Here is a 24,748-nt window from a genome sequence, read left to right as displayed (position 1 = left end):
TTTTACACCACGGTAGATATAGTATGTTAAATGTATAGAACACAGAAAAATATGTGACGTTTTGTGTATCTTGCTTTGAAAATGTGTGTGTTGTTGAATTTGCTCTATGTTACCGTATTGCAATATAAAATGCAGCAAAGATTGAATGTTGTATTGAAACCGATTACACCTCCACTTTGCTAGAGGCTTGGAATTTAGATTTGTTTTTAGGAGGGCCGATTTTGGACTCCTATGATTTAGAATGGGGGGATTTTTTTTAGGCGGGGGGGGTGTCTATGGAAGCGTCCCTAATGGAACCCTGTTCCCTATATAGTGCATGACTTTTGACCAAAAGTAGTGCACTATATAGGGAACAGGGTGCCATTTGGGACTAAACCCATGACTGTGTATGTAGGTCAAACTCAATGGATGCCCATGTCTAGGGCACAGTCGCTTCTTGGCTACAGTTTGGTTTAGCGATCTATTTGATCGGCTCTACTAACTTAGTGATTGGATGCTGTAGTCCCTGTGGAAGGGGATTACTGGGCACTTCCGTGGGTGCTTGCTGTTTTTTGCTCCCTACCATGTCACACACGCTCATAAGCACGTACACACAACAACAAAGACATTTTTATTGTCACATACACCAGATTAGGTGCAGTGAAATGTTCTTTTACAGGGTCAGCCATAGAAGTGCGGCGCCCCTGGAACAAATTAGGGTTAAGTGCCTTGCTCAAAGGCACATGGACAGATTCTTCACCTTGTTGGCTCTGATATTTGAACCAGCAACCTTTTTGATTACTAACCCACCTCTCTAACTGCTAGGCTTCCTGCCGCCTAGACTCTCACTGCTGGGCCTATGGGAGCCCGCTTGTGTCACAAGGGGGATTTTGTCGCAGTGGTCTCAGATAAGGTTAAGCCTATGGGGTGCATTCAATGGACCAAACCAGCGCTGGAGACCAGGACTGCAGCAGAACAGGGGCCTGAATTGGTTGAACATTGTATACTTTAGATCTGTTTTCTAGATGGCAGCATGGAGACAGGACGAAGTTCATTTGAAGACTGTTTCAGTCTTTGGAGCCATGACCTTTTTTTAGGTCCACTTGGTAAATACACTGTCTGTATCCAAAATGGTACCCTATACTCTGTATGAAGGATCTGGTCAAACGTAGTGCACTATATAAGGAATAGGGTGCCATTTCAGGTGCAGCCTGCATTTTAACCATCATGTCGTGACACCATACTCCACGCTGTGGCATATCACTGGTTCAAATCACATCCTCAATAGTTGTCCTGGGGGCATGGAAACATCCCTCTTAAATTGATTTCATATCAACAATTATGTTATGAAGTAGCCTGGTCCAAGATCTGTTTATGCTCTTGCTGACCTCGTCCCCAGGCTCAAGTATCTGGTGCATAGAGCCTGGTAACACTGTGCAACAAAGTGGGACTTCAAAGGGGTGTGATTTAAAAAATTGAGGCAGGAGAGGGAGCGGGAGCGAGCCTGCTTCAGCTGTATTAGATGGGACTTGTATTAGATGGGACCTATATTAGATGTATTAGATGGGACTTGTATTAGATGTATTTGATGGGACTTGTATTTGATGGGACTTGTATTAGATGGGACTTGTATTAGATGGGACTTGTATTAAATGGGACATGTATTAGATGGGACATGTATTAGATGGGACTTGTATTAGATGGGACTTGTATTAGATGGGACTTGTATTAGATGGGACTTGTATTAGATGGGACTTGTATTAGATGGGACTTGTATTAGATGGGACTTGTATTAGATGGGACTTGTATTAGATGTATTAGATGGGACTTGTATTAGATGGGACTTGTATTAGATGGGACTTGTATTAGATGTATTAGATGGGACTTGTATTAGATGGGACTTGTATTAGATGTATTTGATGGGACTTGTATTAGATGTATTTGATGGGACTTTTAATTATATGTATTTGATGGGACTTGTAATTATATGTATTTGATGGGACTTGTATTAGATGGGACTTGTATTAGATGTATTTGATGGGACTTGTATTAGATGGGACTTGTATTAGATGAAAAATGGCAAATTGCTAATCAAAACGTTTTATCACATTGACCATATTATTTGGGGGAAGACCCATTTGTTACTATTTCTAAGGTATGTACTTTCAGGCTTTCCAAACTCACGTCCTTTGAAGTCCACAATGTAGGGGGGAGTTAAGGGTTATGCTAGATGGTGCTGGACTAATAGATCAGCCAATTTTAAAACCAGCGGTTGTTTAGTCCGCTCCTGCCATAGACTTTCGGTCAAGTCCTGTCCTGAGGCGCTGTATAACTCGACAGTTCAACCGAGTGGGAGCCAGCTGGTGGACGAGGTTAAGCTCTTGCTAATAACTCCATTGCCGTCATTCTCAAGCCAAAACATTCGTTATGACCAGAGGTTTGGCACGGTGGCACAAACAGCCTGGCACTCAGGCTAGTGTGAGAACTGTTCCATACAAAGAACCTGAACGTTCTGCACCTCTTCCGCCGCCTCTTTCTCCTCATCCCTCTTCGTCGTCCTCCTCAGCTGGTGATCCGGGTGCACATGTCGGACGAGAGCTCCAAGACCGTGATGGTGGATGAGAGACAGACTGTCAGACAGGTGCTGGACAGCCTGCTGGACAAGTCCCACTGTGGCTACAGCCCCGACTGGGCACTGGTGGAGACCATCAACGAGCTGCAAATGGGTATGGATATACTGTCAGACAGATACTGGGAATATACTGGGGGGGAGAGGTCAGATATTGGGGAGATACTTGAGAAGATACTGGAGGATCCTGGGGGCGGGTGCGATATTGAGGATGATAATGGTGGATGAACTGGGGGAGAGTGAGGCATACTGGGGAAGTACTGTGCCACTGAGACAAACGTGGACACTCGGACAGTGTCGGCTTGTAGTGTTAGGTAGTCTAGGTAGTAGCTAGTATTGTATCGGTTTGTGTTTTCAAGACTGCCCTAGAGTGCCTCTGTAACTGTTGATCTGTCTGACGGCGTGAGGCAGGGATGGTTGCCCAGCCTTTATAATGCTAGACGAAGCACTCGCGTTTAGGCGCTGGCAGCATGGTTATTTAAGCTGCGTCACACATTGCGCCCTTTGACTTCTATAGTGACCAGGGTATGCTTAGTCCGGATTGAATCGTGTTTCACACACACACTCCCTCGCTCTTTCTGTCCTCAGAGCGGATCTTTGAGGACCATGAGAACTTGGTGGAGAACCTACTGAATTGGACCAGAGACAGCCATAACAAACTGATGTTCATCGAGCGCATCGAGAAATATGCCCTCTTCAAGAACCCCCAGGTAGGAACTAGGAAACCCTCCCAATGTGTTGTGTGTACACTACTCGCACAGCTTTAGTGTGGAGTACACACATTTCCTATGCCTGCTAAGAGCCCTTGAGTGTGTGTTTTTAAGAAGTAGGTCACAGCTCTGGCAATAAACGACTGAATAATGCATTGGACATGAGAAGGCTAGGTGAGCCAGCTTGCCTGGAGGAGTGTGTGTGATCTGCTGTTTTCAACTCGTGTCTAATTCTCCTTTGCTTTCCTTGCCTCGTTCTCCCTATTTTCCCCACTTATTTACAGAACTACTTGTTGGGGAGGAAGGAGACCTCTGAAATGGCCGATAGGAATAAAGAGGCCCTACTGGAGGTGAGACATACATGCTCACTCACACAGTCTCTCCCAATCTACCACCCACATCTCACCCCCCCCCACACTTTTGATTACACTAATAATGATGATGTGTTTGTGCAGGAGTGTTTCTGTGGCAGCTCGGTTTCAGTACCAGAAATAGAGGGAATCCTATGGCTGAAGGATGACGGGAAGAAGTCATGGAAGAAACGATACTTCCTGCTGCGTGCATCAGGGATCTACTACGTGCCCAAAGGCAAAGCTAAGGTTAGCCACCCACTGACTACGTTGATCATAACTACTTTGTGACAACTGCTGATGTAAAAAGGGCTTTATAAAATACAATTGTGTGTGCGTGTGTTTAACCCGGTGTGTGTGTGTCCCTGATTGTGTGTTCGGTTCACATGTTGGCAGTTAATGAGAAACAGACCATCTCTCTGGTATTTCCTGTTTCTGGATATGACTCCACCGGGATCGACCGAGCACGTGCCTCCTCTCCTATTGCATCATGGGTCATTGGTTACCCCCGGAGACCAATATTTCTCAACTGCAGCCCCATGTTGTGTGTGTGTGTGCGTATATGCTTTAGCTTTTAACCCAGGGTCGTTGTCAGAAGGCATGAAACAGAAGTTAACCTTGGACTTGTATTTTTCAAAACGTTTTCCCATTGCGTTGGCGGTAGTAGAGGTTAAAATCGTATTTTTTGTCCCACACCGTTTCTGTATTTTCTTTCTTGTCCTCTCTGATTATCCCATCAGTTGTCTCCTTTTTATGTATATTTTTATGTATACAATGCCACCTTGTGGGGTGTTAATTCTGCAGTGAATGAACCAGAAATCTGATAAGATTTGGCACATTGAGTTGTTGCAACACGCACAACACTAAAAGCCTGTCACTGTGTGTAAACAGTGCGTATTTCAACCTCTACTTACATTAATACCTTAACAAACCAGTTTGGCCTCGAGACATGGGCCTTGGCCCGCCTGTAACCAATATCATATAATCAATTATATGTCAATATAAACTCAGCAAAAAATTAAACGTCCTCACTGTCAACTGAGTTTATTTTCAGCAAACTTGACATGTGTAAATATTTGTATGAACATAACAATATTCAACAACTGAGACATAAACTGAAGTTCCACAGACATGTGACTAACAGAAATGGAATAATGTGTCCCTGAACAAAGGGTGGTCAAATCAAAAGTAACTGTCAGTATCTGGTGTGGCCACCAGCTGCATTAAGTACTGCAGTGCATCTCCTCCTCATGGACTGCACCAGATTTTCCAGTTCTTGCTGTGAGATGTTACCCCACTCTTCCACCAAGGCACCTGCAAGTTTCCGGACATTTCTGGGGAGAATGGCCCTAGCCCTCACCCTCCTATCCAACAGGTCCCAGATGTGCTCATTGGGGTTGAGATCTGGGCTCTTCGCTGGCCATGGCAGAACACTGACATTGCTCTCTTGCAGGAAAGCACGCACAGAACGAGCAGTATGGCTGGTGGCATCGTCATACTGGAGGGTCATGTCAGGATGAGGGAAGGGTACCACATGAGGGAGGAGGATGTCTTACCTGTAACGCACAGCGTTGCGACTTCCTGCAATGACAACAAGCTCAGTCTGATGATACTGTGACACACCGCCCCAGACCATGACAGACCCTCCACCTCCAAATCGATCCCGCTCCAGAGTACAGGCCTCGGTGTAACGCTCATTCCTTCGACGATAAACACGAATCCGACCATCACCCCCGGTGAGACAAAACCACGACTCGTCAGAGAAGAGCACTTTTTGCGAGTTCTGTCTGGTCCAGCGGCGGTAGGTTTGTGCCCATAGGCGACGCGGTTGCCGGTGATGTCTGGTGAGGACCTTCCTTTACCACAGGCCTACAAGCCCTCAGTCCAGCCTCTCTCAGCCTATTGCGGACAGTCTCAGCACTGATGGAGGGATTGTGCGAGGACGGTCAGCTGTCTGTCCTGTCTCCCTGTAGCGCTGTCTCATATTACGGACATTGCAATTTCTTGCCCTGGCCACATCTGCAGTTCTCATGCCTCCTTGCAGCATGCCTAAGGCACGTTCACGCAGATGAGCAGGGACCCTGTGCATCTTTCTTTTGGTGTTTTTGAGTCAGTAGAAAGGCCTCTTTAGTGCCCTAAGTTTTCATAACTGTGACCTTAATTGCCTACCGTCTGTAAGCTGTTATTGTCTTAACGACCGTTCCACAGGTGCATGTTCATTAATTGTTTATGGTTCATTGAAGCATGGGAAACAGTGTTTAAACCCTTTACAATGATGAACTGTGAAGTTATTTGGATTTTTACGAATTAACTTTGAAAGACAGGGTCCTGAGAAAGGAATGTTTCTTTTTTTTGCTGAGTATATCTCCACTCACTCTCCTCTTTCTCCCTCCATATAGACTTCTCTAGTCTAAAGCCTCGGACAATTTATTTATTTAAAGATTTTGCGAAAATCGGTCGGCCTTTTAACTTTAACTACTATTGAGAGTTGCAATAGTAGACGGCACAAGAAGTATTTAGAAATGTGGTATTGCATGGGCAGTTTTCCTCTCGTCACTCACTGACAGACCTTAGAGCAGTTGTTCCCAAAATAAAAAAAGGAATTCAGTCCGGCTTTAAACTCGCTTGTAATAGTGGAATGCACAAGGTGCAATTTGGAAATTGGGTAGTGTATCATCACTTCCTCTTGTCATGTTAGTCATTATATACCTTAGAGAGCTATTTATAACTTGTCAGAAATGTCCAGATCAATTAGCTCATGTCGGTTAACAATTTTATTTCGTTTTTGTAGCCCATAGATATTGTTGTAATTTTCATGTCACTAAATATCACATAAATACACATTAGACATGGTAAAATGTGCTTTAAAACTGCAAAACTGTCTTTGCACCCCATGCAGGAAATAAGTTTTAACGTTGCAACATTCTCTCCACCAACAAGAGGGGTGTGAACCGTTTGTGTCATGAACATTGCTTGTGCCAGTAGAAATAGATGCGGGGGGGGATGTTCCCCAATGTTCCCCAATGTTGGAAGGTGGCCCGAGTGGGGGTTTGTTGCTATGCCGATAAACAACAATATCCATCCGGACCTTTGCCACCTAGGAAATTGTGTGACCAGACCTTATCAAATAGTATTTGAGAACCCTTGCAATTAATGATATAACCAATCATATCTAAAGATATGAATCCTGTCTCTCCCTCTATATAGGCCTCCAGGGACCTGGTATGCTTTCTACAGCTGGACCACGTTAATGTGTACTACGGCCAGGACTACCGCAGCAAGTACAAGGCCCCCACAGACTACTGCCTGGCCCTTAAGGTAAGCCAAACCCCCCTCCTCCCTTTCACCTAATGGAACACTCCACTTTTGCTTCTTGTGGAGAATTGATTAGGGACTCATTTTTAGACAAGGGGTGGCACATTTTTAGAGTAGAGATGTTGCGGTGAGCCTGGACAAGCCCATTAAGATGGATCTGCTGTGTGAGTGGATGTGGTCTGGGTAATGCCATCCTGTGAGGTCTTAACACCAATGCCCTGTCCACTTAATAGGACCATTACTGTGCCCGTTATGATCTGCATACTGTCAAACTCATCAGTCACTTTCAGCCTGTCTCCATGCCACTTCTTTTTAAAATCACACAACCCCTGAAAAACACCAACAATAAGTATTAAGGCACCACTCTCCTATATTATTAATGTTCATCTATCTTTAGCTGTCGTCAAACTAACAGGCACAAAGGCAATTATCAAGGATGGTTTTGGAATCAATATCTTTACCGGAACGATCATGGCCGCTCAGACGCCTAGACAGAATATTTGCCGCACTCAGTAAAACTCGGAATAGAACTAGTCAGGAAAATTACTTTGAGAAGACGTCTAAAATATGTGTGTTCCCGACGTTGAAGTTGGGTTCAATTTAGGTGCTGAATGAAAGTTGAACAGACGGAATTTATAGCTGTCTATGTCTGGGCCAAATCAAGGCTATTCTAGACCGGACAAAATCTGAACATAGACATCTATGATTGGTTCGATTTGTTCCGGATCGGACCAAAAACCAACGTACGTGGAAATCCAGACCGTTTTAAACTGCACAAAAAAAGGCGTCTGGACAGGACCAAAAAAACACATCCAAAAGGTGTCAGTGTTGGTCCCTGCTTATTTAGGTATAGACCACAGTGTCACCTGAAATTGAATTTTAGGAATGCCCATCTATGTGGTGGGCCTACCGTTTGTAGAACAACCCAAAAGAGACGTCCGGTCCGTACAGATCCAAAAATACGTCAGTGTCGGTCAACGCTTACTGGGGTGTAGCCTACTATGTGGCCCACAATGGAATTTTAGGAATGCCCATTCATGTGGGTTGGCCCACCGTTTGTAAAAAAAATATAAATAAAATAAATTTAAACTGTCCGTTGCATTGGCTTTATTAGTCCTGATTCCTGTGAGTAATCAATTTGGCTATTTAAACTCTGAATATCAGCTACCCAACTTTTTCCAGAGGAGTTATCCTGAACCTATTTGCAATGTGTTTACACAGCGGGAAATGCAGAAGTGTTTCCTTTTTCGCTATGATCAGCTTGTAAAAAATACAAACTTGAAACCACTGATCATGACAATGTAGCCCATGGGATCAAACTTCTGGACAGCAGAAGGACTTGATTGGCCATTCCATATTGTCCATTCCTCCAATGAACGAAGTGAAACGACATTTGTTGTGTTGTCATGGTAACACGCATGTCTCTGTGTGTTCAGCACCCCCAGATCCAGAAGAAGTCCCAGTACATCAAGTATCTGTGCTGTGATGATGTCAGGACCCTCCACCAATGGTTCAACGGCATTCGCATCGCCAAGGTAAACTTTAACCTCCTCGTCACTCTTAAACATGACTTTAAAGAGGCTATATAGAACTTTTGCTCTTAAGCCAAAAGGGGTCCCCTAAACTTAAAGCTTTTTTTATTTTTATTATTTTAAATTTCCCCGAAAACTAAAGATGGTGTTTTACAAGACTTGGTCAATATTAAATCCTATATTTACATGAAGGAAGAAAAAAAAATACACCGTTCAATGTAAACAATTAGCAACTGTGACCTCTCTCTTTCCACCACGATGGCGCTGGTGTAGTACGGGAAACAGCTGTATGTGAACTACCAGGAGGCCATGAAACGCACGGAGGCGGCCTACGACTGGTCCTCCCTCTCCACCTCCAGCATCCGCTCTGGCTCCAGCTCCGGGTCAGCCAGTCTGCCCGGTGAGTCAGCCTTCCAGGGCTTCCAACTGGTCTGGGATCAGCTGCTCAAATCCACGGTGGTCCACTGAGGCCAAATGGTAGTGGCTGGGGGACTGTGATAGACAAGCACAGATCCGGCATCAGCTTGGTTGTCATTTCGAATTCAGTCGATTCAGAAGAGATTGATATGCTATTAATCAATTGATATCCTATTATTTTCAAAGACGACTTTTTGATTCAATTTCTGAATTGGAGTTCAGATGGAATTGACCACAACCCCTGTCAAGCAGTAGGTAAATTGATTCTAGTTCTGATCTTGAATCAGTTGTTGTGTCTTTGAGGGTACACGATAAAGCTTTAGTCTTTTTACACACTTACTCCCATTACTCAAATCTGCAAAATAGCGAGTACTAATATGGCAGTTTGGTGGCTTCAGAGCCTCTTGGTAGCTAATGCATAGGTCAGCAATCTAGTGTTTATATGTTCCGGGGTGAAGTTTCCCCCTAGGTACAGATCTAGGATCAGATCCCCTTGCCCAATCCTAACCTTAACAATTAGTGGGGAAATTCAACAATGACCCAAGATCAGCATCTAGCGGCTCTCTTCCATGGCTGTGTGTGTCCCCCCCAGAGTCCCAGTCGAACCACTCGGGCCAGTCAGACAGTGGAGTGGACACGGCCTCCAGCCACGGGCGCTCCCAGAGCGTGGTCAGCTCCATCTTCTCTGAGGCCTGGAAGAGAGGAACGCAGATGGAGGAGAACACCAGGGTTAGTCCTTCTCCCCTTTGACCTCTTCACTCCAGCATATCACTCCTTTGTATTTCCTCTCTTCTCTCTATATGTATCTCTCATTACATCCCTCCTTTCTCTTCTGTCTCCATCAGATTTTTTTACTGAAATGGTTGATTTTTGTCTCTGTCGCAAGTTTTTCCTCTCTCTTTGCTTGAATTTTTCTTTCACTCACTGCTGATTCTAGTAAGGTTCTACTTTAGGGTAACACTTTATTCTGACAGTCAGTCCATCTGTAGATGCTCTACAATCAGTAACATTTCAACCAGGGCCGGCGCCAGAACAAATCAGTTGGACGCCTTTGATTTCCATAAGGGGAGGAGACGGCAAGTTTTTATTTTATTTTTTTTTTTTTTTGCAGGACCTCCTTCCGTGGAAAAACTAGAACCGCCATTCAAGCTGATGTGCAGTCATTCGGACTGCAACATTCTAACAGTTTTGAATGAATACATTTCATATATGCTATCGCAAAAGAGTAATTTGGTTGTTTTTATGAAGGTAACATTAGAAAAAATGTATTTCAAATCACACAGGCATTTTCATTAGTGTTACTGTTCATTAGTTTATGTTAGTTTATGTAAACTATATGAAACAGAAAGCACATGTTGGAACGCAGTAACAGCTTTTACAATGGCAAAAAAAGCTGCACGGTCAAATACTGGAAACATTAGTTGCCTTAACATTATTATAAGCTCCAAGTGTGGTTGATAAATAGTGAAAAGCATCGCAAAAGCTTAAATGGCATTCTAATGAATATTTGACCGCAGTCCAAAATAATCAATTATTGTCAGCTTGTGCTTACATGGTGTGAGTCTTCACTCAATGGCATAACTTGGAGCATGTCGCATAAACAACGAAAGCCAGTGAGTGCATTTGCTGCTGATGTTTTTTTGTTTGAGATGTAGGGCCTGCTCTCTGTGATGACATTTTGGGGTGATAATTGTCCAGTTGCATTGTCTCTGGCTTGTTCTATCCAAACGGCACCGTGCCTTCCTTTCTCCTGTCTCACCGTTTTCATTTGGTGGTGGCGCGGGCACCTGCTCAGTGTGCCCAGTTCTGGCTTTTTTTGCGCTTAGGCATCGGAGGTGTAGATTCAGGCTGAGGCTCAGAATCAGAAGAATAATCATCAGAGAGGATTCATTTCTTCCCCACCATCTGAGTCATTTTCGTTCAGATTTTGTCGCAACGCTGCATGTGCATCCATTGGTCTACTTGCTGTAGTAAATTATGCACACTTTCACTGTGTACTCCAAGTAGGCCAGTGTAGACTGATAAGACTACTTGGATTTGGTGGACTGATATAGGGTACTTACCATTTTCATCTGTTGTATGTGAAATTAATTTCGGTGTATGTTCAGTTTCGAGGAAATTATTGGTGTAATTATCAACTGGGTACAGCCCCTTAATTATCGGTTGGAGGGAAGCAGGCCCTACTGTCGGTCGGAGGGAAGCGGGCCCTACTGTCGGTCGGAGGGAAGCGGGCCCTACTGTCGGTCGGAGGGAAGCAGGCCCTACTGTCGGTCGGAGGGAAGCCGGCCCTACTGTCGGTCGGAGGGAAGCAGGCCCTACTGTCGGTCGGCGGGAAGCAGGCCCTACTGTCGGTCGGCGGGAAGCAGGCCCTACTGTCGGTCGGAGGGAAGCAGGCCCTACTGTCGGTCGGAGGGAAGCAGGCCCTACTGTCGGTCGGAGGGAAGCAGGCCCTACTGTCGGTCGGAGGGGAGGGCAATGGGGGAAAACCTTAAAGAAAATGACATGCCCTCCTAACACTGGTTATAACACCAGTTCTGTTTGTGATATTAAGATTCTAACAATGGCATTGTGTTTTATAGAATTATTTAGGTAAAGTCAAGGGCAGCATGACTTAAAATGTCAGAGTAATTAATAAAATTACCTTATGTGGCATGTACACAAACAGTCGTGATGTTTTCAACTGATTTGTCATACAAATCACTTCAAAAGTTAGGTTACCTTTTGCACGTTCGTCTAAAATAATTCCAGCATCCAAACAGTGCACTGTGCACCTGCCAACAATTTGCAAGTGGCTGAAACAACTATTTCACCAGAGAAAGCATCCGAGCGAGCAAAACAGCACCCCCTCTGTCTTACAACGTCAACAAAACGAAGGAGCTGGTCGTGGACTTCAGGAGACAGTAGAGAGAGCACGCCCCCAGTCACATCGACAGGGCCGCAGTGGAGAAGGTGAAAAGCTTACACATCACAGACAATCTGAAATAGTCCACCCACACAGACATTGTGGGTAAGACGACGCAACATCGCCTCTTCAACCTCAGGAGGCTGAAGAAATTTGGCTTGGCCCCTAAGACAATCACACACTTTTACAGATGCACCATTGAGAGCATCCTGTCGGGCTGTATCACCGCCTGACACCTACAGCACCTGATGTCACAGGAAAGCCAAAAGGATCATTAAGCATATCAACCCACCCGAGCCACGGGCCTGTTCGCCCCGCAATCATCCAGAAGGCGAGGCCAGTACAGGTGCATCAAACCTGGGACTGAAAAACAGCTTCTATCTCAAGGCCATTAGACTGTTTTATAGCCATCACTAGCCGACTCCCACCCGATTCCTCAACCCTGCACCGTAGAGGCTGCTGCCCTATGTACATAGACATGGAATCACTAGTCACTTTTAATAATGGAACACTAATCACTTTATTAATGTTTACATACTGTATTCTAGTCAATGCCATCTTATTCAACTATTGCTGTATATATACTATTCTATCCTACGTATTCAACAGATGTACTAAATAATCGATTCACAATAATGTCTATACATCCCATCATGTATATTTATACTCCGGACTCCGACATTGCTTGTCCTAGTATTTATATATTTCTTAATTCCATTATTTTACATTTGTGTGCAATGTTGTGTATTGTTAGATATTACTGCCCTGTTGGAGCAAGGAACACAAGCATTTCACTACACCCCCAATAACATCTGCTTTATGTGTATGTGACCAATACGATTTGATTTATTTAGCCCATGTATGTGATGTTGTTTGGTCAAAAAGAGTATGACCTGCTATACTATTTTTGTCCAGACAGCATTACATACATGGGTTACACATACTCAGACAGAGGGGGCGCTGTTTCGCTCGCTCTGATGATTTATCTGAGATTGATGCATCTTTCTGTCTGCGCTCATCTCGGTCAAATAAATTATCAATTTGGACGGGCAAGGAGGTACGGTAGGGCGGTCCAGGCCACCTAATGCCCACTCATAACGCCGGGGCTAATTTCACTATCTACTAACACTTATCCTGAAGTTAACCCTAACCCTTACCTGTAACCTTAGCAAGCCGTTGCGTATCAACAGATGGTCCATGGTGATCCTGTACTCATTGTGTGTACTTCTGTCCCCACACAGATGAGGGAGTCCACCAGAGGCGCCACCCTCCCCCACCCTGTCCATGCGCACCGCCAGACCCCACAACTGGAGCCCCCTGCGACGGCTACGCCGCCACAACAGCAGCCGCCTCCCCAGTCTCGCAGCAGCTACACCCATGCTGCACCCCCCCAGCCACAGGAGGGCACCTCCCCCCTGCTTCAACAGCAACTGCCCCCCCAGATCTGCAGCGGTTACACCCAGTCCATGTCCCCTCAGCCCTCCCCTCTACCCCCCCAACAGCTGCCCCCCCAGATACGCAGCAGTTACACCCAGGTCCTGCCTTCCCTGCCCCGCCAGCCCTCCCCTCCACCACCCCGCCAGCCCTCCCCTCCACCACCCCAACAGCTTCCCCCTCAGATCCACAGCAGTTACACCCATGTCCTGCCTCCCCAGCCCTTCCCTCCACCACCCCAACAGCTGCCCCCCAGATCCGCAGTAGTTACACCCAGGTCTTGCCCTCTCTGCCCTCCCCTACACCACCCCCCAGCCTACTCCTACACCACCCTCCCTGCCCCCCAACTTTCTCCACCAGCCCAACAGCTGCCCCCCCACATCCGTAGCAGTTACACCCAGGTCTTGCCCTCCCTGCCGCCACAGCCCTCTCCTCCACCACCCCAACAGCTGTCCCCACAGCCCTGCAGCAGCTACAACCAAGCTGTACCCCCGCCGCCGCCCCCTCCGCCGCCTCCTCCCCCGCCGCCCCTGCCTGCCAGCAGCACCCCCCACCACTCGGGCCCCACCGTGTTCGCCAAGTACAGCACCATCACCCGGCTGCAGAACCAGAACGCTGCCCACCAGGCCGCCAATCTCCATAGGGCGCAAAACAACCACCAGAGCCCACAAAGGGTGCTAGCTCAAGCCCCACCTCCTCCCCATCAGACGGCTGTCAAACCGCTGGTCAACAACATCAATGTCCCGCCTCCCCCCGCCTCCCCCTCCCCCACCATCCATGCCTGCCCTGGGGTCGGCCATGGCCGCACTCCGGCTCGGGCCCCCCACCCCAGCTGTCGTGCCCCAGTTCATCCCACCGCCGCTGCAGAGCAACGACATCCCCCCTCCCCCTCCTCTTCACCCAGACACCATGCCAGGTCTGTGCACATCGCGCTACGGCGCCAACGCCCTCCAGCAGGCCCTGGCCCAGAAGTTCCCCAGCGGTCCCCCCCAGGGCCCCTCTCCCCCCACTGCCAGACTGGTCGAGTCGCCCCTGGCAACGCCTCCGCCTCCTCCCCCACCACCTCCCCCTCCTACCCTACCGCCTCCCCAGCAGCTCTCGGTGCCGACACCCCCTCCTCCTCCTCCTCCTCCCCCACCACCTCCCCCTCCTACCCCACCGCCTCCCCAGCAGGTCTCGGTGCCGACACCCCCTCCTCCTCCCCCACTGCCTCCCCAGCAGCTCTCGGTGCAGACACCCCCTTTTCCTCCCCCACCTCCTCAGCAGCAGTACTCGCCCGCAGCTGCTCCCCCCCCTGCCCTACCCAAAACCTTCTCCCCAGGCTTTCTGCTCCACCATGGTGCCCGGAAGCCTCCCTACCCAGTTTCCCCTCTCCCTCCCACCCCACCTGCTGCCCCAACTCCTCCCCCACCACCGCCTCCGCCGGTGTCAATGAAGAAGCAGCACAGCCTACAGATAGGCCACACCCCCAACCAGCCGCCTCCCACATTTCCCAAGCAGCACAGCCTCTCCAAGCCGCCACCCCTGTCCTTCACGGATCCGCCCACCACCACCTCCCTGGTCAAACAGATAGCAGGCCAGTTCCCAGGGTCCACACTGTCTACCAATCACACTGAGAGCCCCAAAGCCCCCTGTCTCCTCCTGCGGTGAAGGCCAAACCAAGATGGCAGCCAGGTGGTGGACAGGCCCAGCAACAGGCCCCAGAGTTCCCTCCACCCCCTTCTGAGAGCAGCCTGCCTTTCCCCCCTCCTCCTCCGCCTCCACCTGCTCCGGTCACCGGCCCTGCCCCTCCTGCTCCCCCTCCCCCTCCCATCACTGGCCCCACCCCTCCGCCTCCCCCTCTCCCCCCCGGCAACCTAGGCTCGCCCCTGAAGAGATCTCCATTGGGCTCCTCCACCTCCTCCTCGGGCTCCTCTGTCTGGGGGGGCAAGAAACCCCTGCCTGCCACCCCCCAGAAGGCCTCCAGCATCAAGTCTAACTCCTCTGCTGAATACCAGGAGTCCCGCAGGAACCTTCTCAGCAAGTTTGCCTCCCAGTCCTCTTCCCCCTCCACCTTCCCGTCCTCCCCTGCCGTATCCATGGGTAGTCTTCCCTCTAAGGACCCCTCTCCGGCCGGCCCCGCGGCGCCCCCAAAGCCAGGCAAGCTGAACCTGGCCAACCTGGCCCTGCAGGCCAAAGTGGGTCAGCAGCGCCAGTCCACCGCTGACTTCCCCCCTCCCCCGCCGGCTTTTGATCTCTTCCCCCCTCCTCCGCTGCCCAGTGACGGCCACGTCGGGGCACCTAAGGTGGCAGTGGTCAACCCCCAGCCAAAAGTACCGCCCGCCCCCCCCGGTCCCCCTCCCCCCGCCACCATCAACTCCTCCTGGGGCAAGGGCTCCCTGAAGAAGGCCCCTCCCCCCACGCTGCAGCGGAACCAGCCATCTCCTCCGGCCCTGTCCCCACCTCCCAAGCTGCCCACCTCGCCCCCCAATGGGAACGGCAACAACGGCGTCCCCCAGCCGGGCAACTTCATGGACGACCTGAACCGGACTCTGAAGCGCAAGTCGGTGAGCCGGCAGGGTTCGCTCTCCTCGTCCCGCCTCTCCGGTCCCAACCTGGAACCCGCTGCGGGCACCATGGACGACATGGAGTTGGCGCTGCCCCCACCGCCACCCGAGTTGCTGTCGGGGGGGAACGTCTCAGGCTATGCAACGCTACGGCGGGGGCCCCCTCCGGCCCCACCCAAGAGGGGGGGCAACACCAAACTGACACACTGACCAGGGGAGTGGTAGAAAAGGAGGCTGTTGGATGATGCCTACATTACCTCTCTTGGAGAGGAGCTTCTATCTATCACACAGGACCGTCAGTGGATATTGACAAACTGAACTCCTCGCGTTCCATGATTATGATGGTGAATACTTAACCATGTAAATAAGGAAATGCCCAAACCATGTATCCGCTTCTTCTTCTTTGCCATATGTTTGTGCCACGTAATCAGAAAACCATAATAACGACGTTAGGATTCATTCTGCATTGGTACTGCATGGACATGCTGTAAAACATGAAGCTCTTCGGTGAGTGTGTGTGTGTGTATGTGGACCCGTTTGTGTGCGTACCCGTGCGTGTGTGCATGCGCGTGTTCACATGCATCCGTGTGTGAGAGCGAGCGGTAGAAGGGGAAATGGGTTGACAGACCATAACGGAAGGCCTCTGTAATAGGGATTGTTATTTTGCCTCTGTTTTTATATGAAATGATTTAATACATAATTTTTTTGTTAAGTTTTTTTGTTAAAAGCTAGTTGGATAAATCAATTTGATTGGGAATCATGAGATCGAAAAACTTTAGAGTATAGGCTGAGAGGTTATTTTAATCAATGAGCTATGAATTCCCAACATTTCCTAAGTATTCCCTGAATGTTTTACAAGTGTCTCGCTCTTTGTGCTGTCATTCGGTGACACGCGAATCAGGACGCCCTTTTTTCACAGACGATTGCCCTCTCGAAAGAATCTCCAAATAAAAAGGAAATTCCCTCCTCCTAAAGGCACGAAGCCATGACTGTGCAACTGGAAATATTTGTGACTTGGAATTATTTTTTTTCATAAATGTTTTATTTAATGCTTAACTGAAGACTGAAATGGCACGAGGCATATTGTGTGTATGTCTTCGAGGGCCCTGTGAGTCTGTGGGGTGTGTGCTGTGTTTGTTTGACCTGACCTGAATCTGGGTCATGTATATTAGGCACCAAGCAGAAGAAAACGGATTGTGAAACAGGGAGGAACTCACTGGATTGTCCAATAAACACACACTTTCGCTTTTCGTTGCTACATGTTCTAAAACGTTTGGTGCCTAATGAACAGCTGTTTCTGTACAGTAACAGCCCTTGCTTCCCTCCCATTGCCCCCTGCTGCCTTTAAATTGTCACATGACATGGCCTAAAAATGATAGAAATATAATGTACCGAGAGGGGACAGCTGTGCTCCAGGTGCAGTTTACTATATACTCAGTTATTCTCAACATGGTGGCTAAAATTGAAGCTACACGTTGGTGCTCGAAGGTACTGAGTATTGAATTATGTTGTCATTAGCATTAGGCTAGACCTGACTGGCAAAATTAACCCACAAATTCCCGTCTGGCTCGCATTAAAATTTCTATATCCTGTTTTTATGGCCTAAACATTCCAGTAGTAGTGCAATTTCCTGCTTCTCCTGCCAAAGTGCAGTGCAGAGAGAGGGGGCGGTGTTCTCGCAGCAATGCCTTCATTTCAAGGGTGCTAGTGCTTATTATCCTAATAAGCCTGGATATCAATGGGCAGACATCTTATGTTCAATGTAGGGTTTGTCCCAATTCTCCACTCTTCTCCCGAATTGTGAACATCCTGGATTGGATTGATATAAGCATTAGCTACGGTTCCCACCATTGTTAGCAATAGGTACAGTATAGCGACCATAACCACAAAGCTGAATGCCCGTACTGAACTCAAGTGGACCATGAATGTTGAGGGACCACTACTAGACACACAACATGCTGTCATATTAATCTTGCGTATCTACATTGCTCTGTATTGGTGAAGTTTGCTCTAGATGCTGATCTTGTGTTGTTTTTGCCGTTAATGTTTGGGGGCAGGGAAGCTGATCCTAGATCTGTACCTAGGGGAAACTTTACCCCAGAGCCTGTGCATTTTCATGATTGAATATCATCCTTTTCAGGTTGTTGGTTTGCAGTATGTCAAACTGAAGTAGGCATTAAATTATTGAAGTGTTGTTTCTGATTTTGGGAGCCAAATGAAGAAAACGGGGGGAGATTGCAGACTAAATGTCTCTACTTGCATATAAACCGAAGATCACAATATAAATGTTCAAAACATACCTCGACCATGTCCCAGTGTCTTGTTTATCACCAACTCTATGGTTAATGTATTGGTTAATTTAAAGGGGCAATCTGGGACTCAAACAGCTTTTTTGTTGTTGTTGCTAAATAGCTAAGGAAATGGGACTGGAGCAATATAACCACTAAAACGATTAACCAGGGCTGGGATTCAATCTGCTTGTGCCTGTCAACGATGCACCATAAGGTCAGTTAAATTTAAATGACATCTGCAGCGTTTATCATGAATGCAATGGAGTAAAACAAGCTTATATTTTGATTGTGGTAAGTGTAATTAAGCTCACAAGGCATTATTCAAGAATAATGGCCATATACAATGTTCAAAAAAATAAAGGGAACACTAAAATAACACATCCTAGATCTGAATGAATGAAATATTCTTATTAAATACTTTTTTCTTTACATAGTTGAAAGTGCTGACAACAAAATCACACAAATTATCAATGGAAATCAAATGTATCAACCCATGGAGGTCTGGATTTGGAGTCACACTCAAAATTAAAGTGGAAAACCACACTACAGGCTGTTCCAACTTTGATGTAATGTCCTTAAAACAAGTCAAAATGAGGCTCAGTAGTGTGTGTGGCCTCCACGTGCCTGTATGACCTCCCTACAACGCCTGGGCATGCTCCTGATGAGGTGGCGGATGGTCTCCTGAGGGATCTCCTCCCAGACCGGGACGAAAGCATCCGTCAACCCCTGAACAGTCTGTGGTGCAACATGGCGTTGGTGGATGGAGCGAGACATGATGTCCCAGATGTGCTCGATTGGATTCAGGTCTGGGGAACGGGCGGGCCAGTCCATAGCATCAATGCCTTCCTCTTGCAGGAACTGCTGACACACTCCAGCCACATGAGGTCTAGCATTGTCTTGCATTAGGAGGAACCCAGGGCCAACCGCACCAGCATATGGTCTCACAAGGGGTCTGAGGATCTCATCTCGGTACCTAATGGCAGTTAGGCTACCTCTGGCGAGCACATGGAGGGCGGTGCGGCCCCCCAAAGAAATGCCTCCCCACACCATGACTGACCCACCGCCAAACCGGTCATGCTGGAGGATGTTGCAGGCAGCAGAACGTTCTCCACGATGTCTCCAGACTGTCACGTGCTCAGTGTGAACCTGCTTTCATCTGTGAAGAGCACAGGGCGCCAGTGGTGAATTTGCCAATCATGGTGTTCTCTGGCAAATGCCAAACGTCCTGCACGGTGTTGGGCTGTAAGCACAACCCCCACCTGTGGACATCGGGCCCTCATACCACCCTCATGGAGTGTTTCTGACCGTTTGAGCAGACAAGTGCACATTTGTGACCTGCTGGAGGTCATTTTGCAGGGCTCTGGCAGTGCTCCTCCTTCCACAAAGGCGGAGGTAGTGGTCCTGCTGCTGGGTTGTTGCCCTCCTAAGGCCTCCTCCACGTCTCCTGATGTACTGGCCTGTCTCCTGGTAGCGCCTACATGCTCTGGACATTATGCTGACAGACACAGCAAACCTTCTTGCCCAGCTCGCATTGATGTGCCATCCTGGATGAGCTGCACTACCTGAGCCACTTGTGTGGGTTGTAGACTCCGTCTCATGCTACCACGAGAGTGAAAGCACCACCAGCATTCAAAAGTGACCAAAACATCAGCCAGGAAAGCATAGGAACTGAGAAGTGGTCTGTGGTCCCGACCTGCAGAACCACTCCTTTATTGGGGGTGTCTTGCTAATTGCCTATAATTTCCACCTGTTGTCTATAATTTATTTAAAAGTCGAATTGGATGTACCAATCTCAGATTGTCCCTTTAACCTTTGTCTACTGTTGTGAAAGAATGGAACTTAAAGATTGAGGCTGGAGCATCTAATGCTTCCTTTCTTGAAGTAGTCACTGATCTGACACACTACATGATCAAAAGTATGTGGACACCTGCTCGTCAAAAATCTTTCCAAAATCCTGGGCATTGATATGGATTTGGTCCACCTTTGCTGCTATAACTATCTAGACTCTTCTGGGAAGGCTTTCCACTAGATGCTGGAATATTGCTGCTGGGACTTGCTTCCATTCAGCCACAAGAGTGTTAGCGAGGCCAGGCGATTAGTGAGGTCAGGGCTCTGTGCAGGCCGGCCAAGTTCTTCCACACCGATCTCGACATGGATCTCGCTTTGTGCAAGGACACATTGTCATGCTGAAACAGGAAGGGGCCTTCCCCAAACTGTTGTCACAAAGTTGGAAACACGGAAAAAAGGGGCATAGCCCGAACCATGAAAAACAGCCCCAGATCATTATTACTCCTCCACCAAACTTTACAATTGGCACAGTATTGTGGCAGGTAGCGCTCTCCTGGCATCTGCCAAACCCAGATGGTGACGTGGGATTAATCACTCCAGAGAACACGTTTCCACTGCTCCAGAGTCCAATGGCGGAAAGCTTTACACCTCTCCAACTGACGCTTGGCATTGCACATGGTGATCTTAGTCTTGTGTGCGGCAGCTAGGCCATGGAAATACATTTCATTAAGCTCCCTCACGAACAGTTCTTGTGCTGATATTGTTTCCAAAGGCAGTTTGGATCTCGGTAGTGAGTGTTGCAACTGAGGACAGACTATTTTTACACGCTACATGCGTCAGCACTCGGTGGTTCCGTTCTGAGAGCTTGTGTGGCGGAGACGTTTTTTGCTCCTAGATGTTTCCACTTCACAATAACAGCACTTACAGTTGACCAGGGCAGCTCTAGCAGGGCAGACATTTTACAAACTGACTTGACAGTGCCACGTTGAAAGTCACTAAGCTCATCATAAGGCCATTCTACTGCCAATATTTGCCTATGGATTTTTAAGCCTAGAGACAATTGAGATGTGGATTGTGTGCCATTCAGAGGATGCATGGCTGTGTGCTCGATTTTACACACCTGTCAGCAACAGGTGTGGCTGAAGTGGTCAACTCCACTCATTTGAAATGGTGTCCACATACTTTGTATATAGTGTAACCAATGCAATTGAAAGGTTGCTTATACAAATCCAGTGATGTTGGATCAGTGGTTACTTCAAGGAAAGTTTTTTTTTTTTTTAATTAGGCTTAGTGTCCTGTTGTATTCTAGAAGAGCTCACTTGTATACCCGTCACTTGTATGATAAGCATTGTGTACAAAACATTTAGGAACACTTGCTCTTTCTATGAGACGAACCAGGTGAATGCTATGATCCTTGAATGTCACTTGTTAAATCCACTTCAATCAATGTCGATAAAGGGAAGGAGACAGGTTAAAGAAGGATTTTTAAGCCTAGAGACAATTGAGATGTGGATTGTGTGCCATTCGGAGGGTGAATGGGCAAGGCAAAATAGTTAAGTTCCTTTTTTAAACAGGTTATGGTAGTAGGTATCAGGGTGTCAAGAACTGCAACGCTGCTGAGTTTTTCACACTCAACCGTTTCAAATCTAACGTTATTTATTTTTATATCGCCCTTCGTACATCAGCTGGTATCTCAAAGTGCTGTACAGAAACCCAGCCTAAAACCCCAAACAGCAAGCAATGCAGGTGTAGAAGCACCTGTCTGCTGTGTATATCAGGAATGGGCAACTACCCAAAGGACATCCAGTCAACTTGACACAACCGTGGGAAGCATTGGAGTCAACATGTGCCAGCATCCCTGTGGAACGCTTGACACCTTTCTTGAGTCCATGTCCTGACGAACTGAGGGCAAAAGGGGTTGCAACTCAATATTAGAAAGGTGTTCCTAATGTTTTGTACACTCAGGCCATCCAATTCTTATTTTCCACTAATCGGTCTTTTGACTAGTCAAATGAGCTCTATTGCCAATAATGGGGCAAAATATCATAATTGGGCTGCCTGTATAAATGCAGACAAACACGATCTTTGATAATAGGGAGTGTAGCTCTGGGTTGATGGGCTTTGAGTGCTCTCTTGTGGTCTGCATACACAGGATCACCCTGCATCCGTCTTTCAATCACGATGGACAGTGGATCATTTGTCATTCTTAGAAATTATTAAATCCCAGAGGCTTGTATGTCCCATTTACTGAACATGAAAATGAATGACGACTCACATTCAGACAAGTAATCAATTTAATTGGAAATTAGCTCATGTTCCATCGCCACCATCAGAACCTCCCTTCTTTCCAACGAGTACTGTCAGGGCCTGATCAGGAGAATGTCACGTTATAGAATTGTATGGTGTAGAACAGATATGGTTGTCTGTCAGAATTGTAATGTATAGAGCTGACAATTCACTATTCTATCTGCAACACTCGGAACGTTTCACATCACTGAATATACTCCAGGTGTTTGCCGAAACTGATCCCAAGAGGCGACAGCAGAGGCTCCATTTCCTGTCTGGAGAAAGAGTGGCTGGGAAAGAGAGGGGCCTCAAAACATCACTGCTCTAGAGGAGATCTGCATGGAGGAATGGGCCAAAATACCAGCAAGTGTGTGAAAACCTTGTGAAGACTTACAGAAAACGTTTGACCTCTGTCATTGCCAACAAAGGGTATATAAAATTATTGAGAAACTTGTTATTGACCAAATACTTATTTTCCACCATAATTTGCAAATAAATTAATTTTAAAATTCTGACAGTCTCCCCCGGCCAAATTCGGATGACGCCGGGCCAATTGTGCGCCGCCCTATGGGACACCGCCTGGATTCGAACCAGGGACTGAGATGCTGCGCCACTCGGGTGCCCAATTACAGCATTATTTAATCTGCAGTTATTGTTCTGCCATTTATCCTTTTACCAGTAATTTTTTACATGTACATTTTATTTTGTAACTAAATGCAAACGACATTAACTTCCAAAATGTATGTAGGGAAACCCCTGGCTGTCTGATGGTATGAGTAAATGTTGGAAAAATAATCTTGGTTATTTTCTAAGCATAGCAGTTTGAATGCGAAAAGGACTCCAACTTTGTAGTCGAAGTGAACTGGCAAGGGAGCCGAGTCCTCATTCAAATCCCCAGAGCTCACTTTAAAGAGGATTATTGATTATTTTAAAGAGGACTAATGTGAAAACACCCTTTATTTCTCTTAATCTATTGGGCAACCCCCCTCTCTCTCTCACCTCTTCACAACTGGACTCGGAGCTGGAGCTGTCCTGGCCACAGTTCAGGGACACAACCTGAGTGAGCTCTGCACACACGCGTTGTGCAGGAGGTGGGAGGGAGGGGAGGATTAGTGGTAGTTAAGAAAATGGGCATACAATAAAGCACTTTGATCAGTATGCTAGTACAGTATGAATGCACAATGAAGGCTTCTCTATCTAAAAATCTACATCTTTAGCGTTTATAAATCTATACATCTAGCTTTTATAACAGGCACCAGTCCTGTTGGAATGATCAAGGCAGAGAAACTAATTTGGTGACATTATGTTCTCCCCTGTCTGTCACAAACACAGCATCCCATGCCAAAATCAACAGTGTGTGGAGTCTGTCAACAGTTGAGAATGTCCTAAAAACCTCAGTTTATAGATGAACCCCACAAACCCTTTATCGGACTACCACAGTAGTCTACGACCAAACAATTTGCTCATATTGATATAAAATACAGCTACTGCTGTTTGTCTGGTCGTAGATTGAGAAAAGATATTTGATTTGTGGGCCAAGATTTTTTTTTTTGCTAAAGAGATGTGGTCATGTACTTATCAGTCCCAATCCTTCATCAGCTGCGTATTGGGGAGGAATTATTTTAACGAACATTTCAGTCTCAAAGTAGTGTATAGAGAGTAGAGTGCTGATTTAGGATCAGGGCCTCCATGTCCATAGTGTATTTTTTATTAATTATGATCTGAAAAGGAAAACCAATCATCACTCTTATTCTGAGATGCTTGGTAAGGCCCCGGATCTATTTCTTGTACTGAGTTCATAGGCTGCGATGACACATGTTGCCCAATTCTGATAATCTTTTTCTCTAATTGGTCCTGACAAATCAGATCTTTTCTTTGGCCAATAATCACCACAAAGGTCCCACTCTGAAAGCACATCTCTGTGAGTCTTCTCCAGAGCTCTTCAGACAGTTTGTCTCCTTTATCCCAAAGTAACAACCTGGAAGAGAAGATAGATCTTAATGCATGTGATGACGTGTATTAACAAAATCAAATGGACTGAGGCATGTGTAGAAGCACTATTAAAACCAGCTGCAAAATTGAGTTCTACACCTGAAAGAATTGTATATCACGTACCTGAGCAGCACAGACTGCAGCAAGGCCAGTAGAACAACACACCACTTAATATTCTGTCTATCATAAAACAAAGCACCTCGATCATCAACTCCACCATTCCTTAAATACAGTACAATCAGACTCTACCCTGCCCTGTCCCTTCCACTAACCTTAGTGCTTTGGGTTTATTTCAATGCCAACAGTATTGACCTACAGGTGGAAATCTCATTACTTTCAAGTGGTCTTCTTCCTGGAACTAAACTTGCCACATGTTCATTTACCAGATGCACTTTCAATCTTACAAATCAGTGCAAACAACTATATATCACAATTGCAAGTAAAACCTTCAAATAGCCGCCATGTGCGAAGGCAGTGCTAAAAAACAAGTTTGCTTGCAAGAAGACCGCTACAAGTTCTGATTGTCCTATTCATGCTTGAACAATTTATCATTGCACTAAAGATGACAAAACCAATG

General features: G+C 46.9%; 1 protein-coding gene across 1 annotated transcript in view; it reads left to right on the top strand.

Annotated features, from left to right (window-relative positions):
* The window catches only part of LOC135543605 (ras-associated and pleckstrin homology domains-containing protein 1-like), a 77,074-nt gene extending 58,961 nt beyond the window's left edge, over positions 1-18,113 (top strand). Inside the window, 11 exon segments of the mRNA XM_064971005.1 lie at positions 2,546-2,705; positions 3,197-3,318; positions 3,603-3,668; positions 3,774-3,917; positions 6,876-6,986; positions 8,420-8,518; positions 8,789-8,915; positions 9,525-9,661; positions 13,076-14,016; positions 14,018-14,892; positions 14,895-18,113. Of these exon segments, the coding sequence (XP_064827077.1) occupies positions 2,546-2,705; positions 3,197-3,318; positions 3,603-3,668; positions 3,774-3,917; positions 6,876-6,986; positions 8,420-8,518; positions 8,789-8,915; positions 9,525-9,661; positions 13,076-14,016; positions 14,018-14,892; positions 14,895-16,024 (3,912 nt within the window). The 3' untranslated portion in view covers positions 16,025-18,113.
* Positions 18,114-24,748: the final 6,635 nt, after the last annotated feature.

This window comes from Oncorhynchus masou, chromosome 7, assembly GCF_036934945.1.
Source record: "Oncorhynchus masou masou isolate Uvic2021 chromosome 7, UVic_Omas_1.1, whole genome shotgun sequence".
Taxonomy (NCBI): domain Eukaryota; kingdom Metazoa; phylum Chordata; class Actinopteri; order Salmoniformes; family Salmonidae; genus Oncorhynchus; species Oncorhynchus masou.
This window is presented reverse-complemented; position numbering and strand designations above follow the sequence as displayed.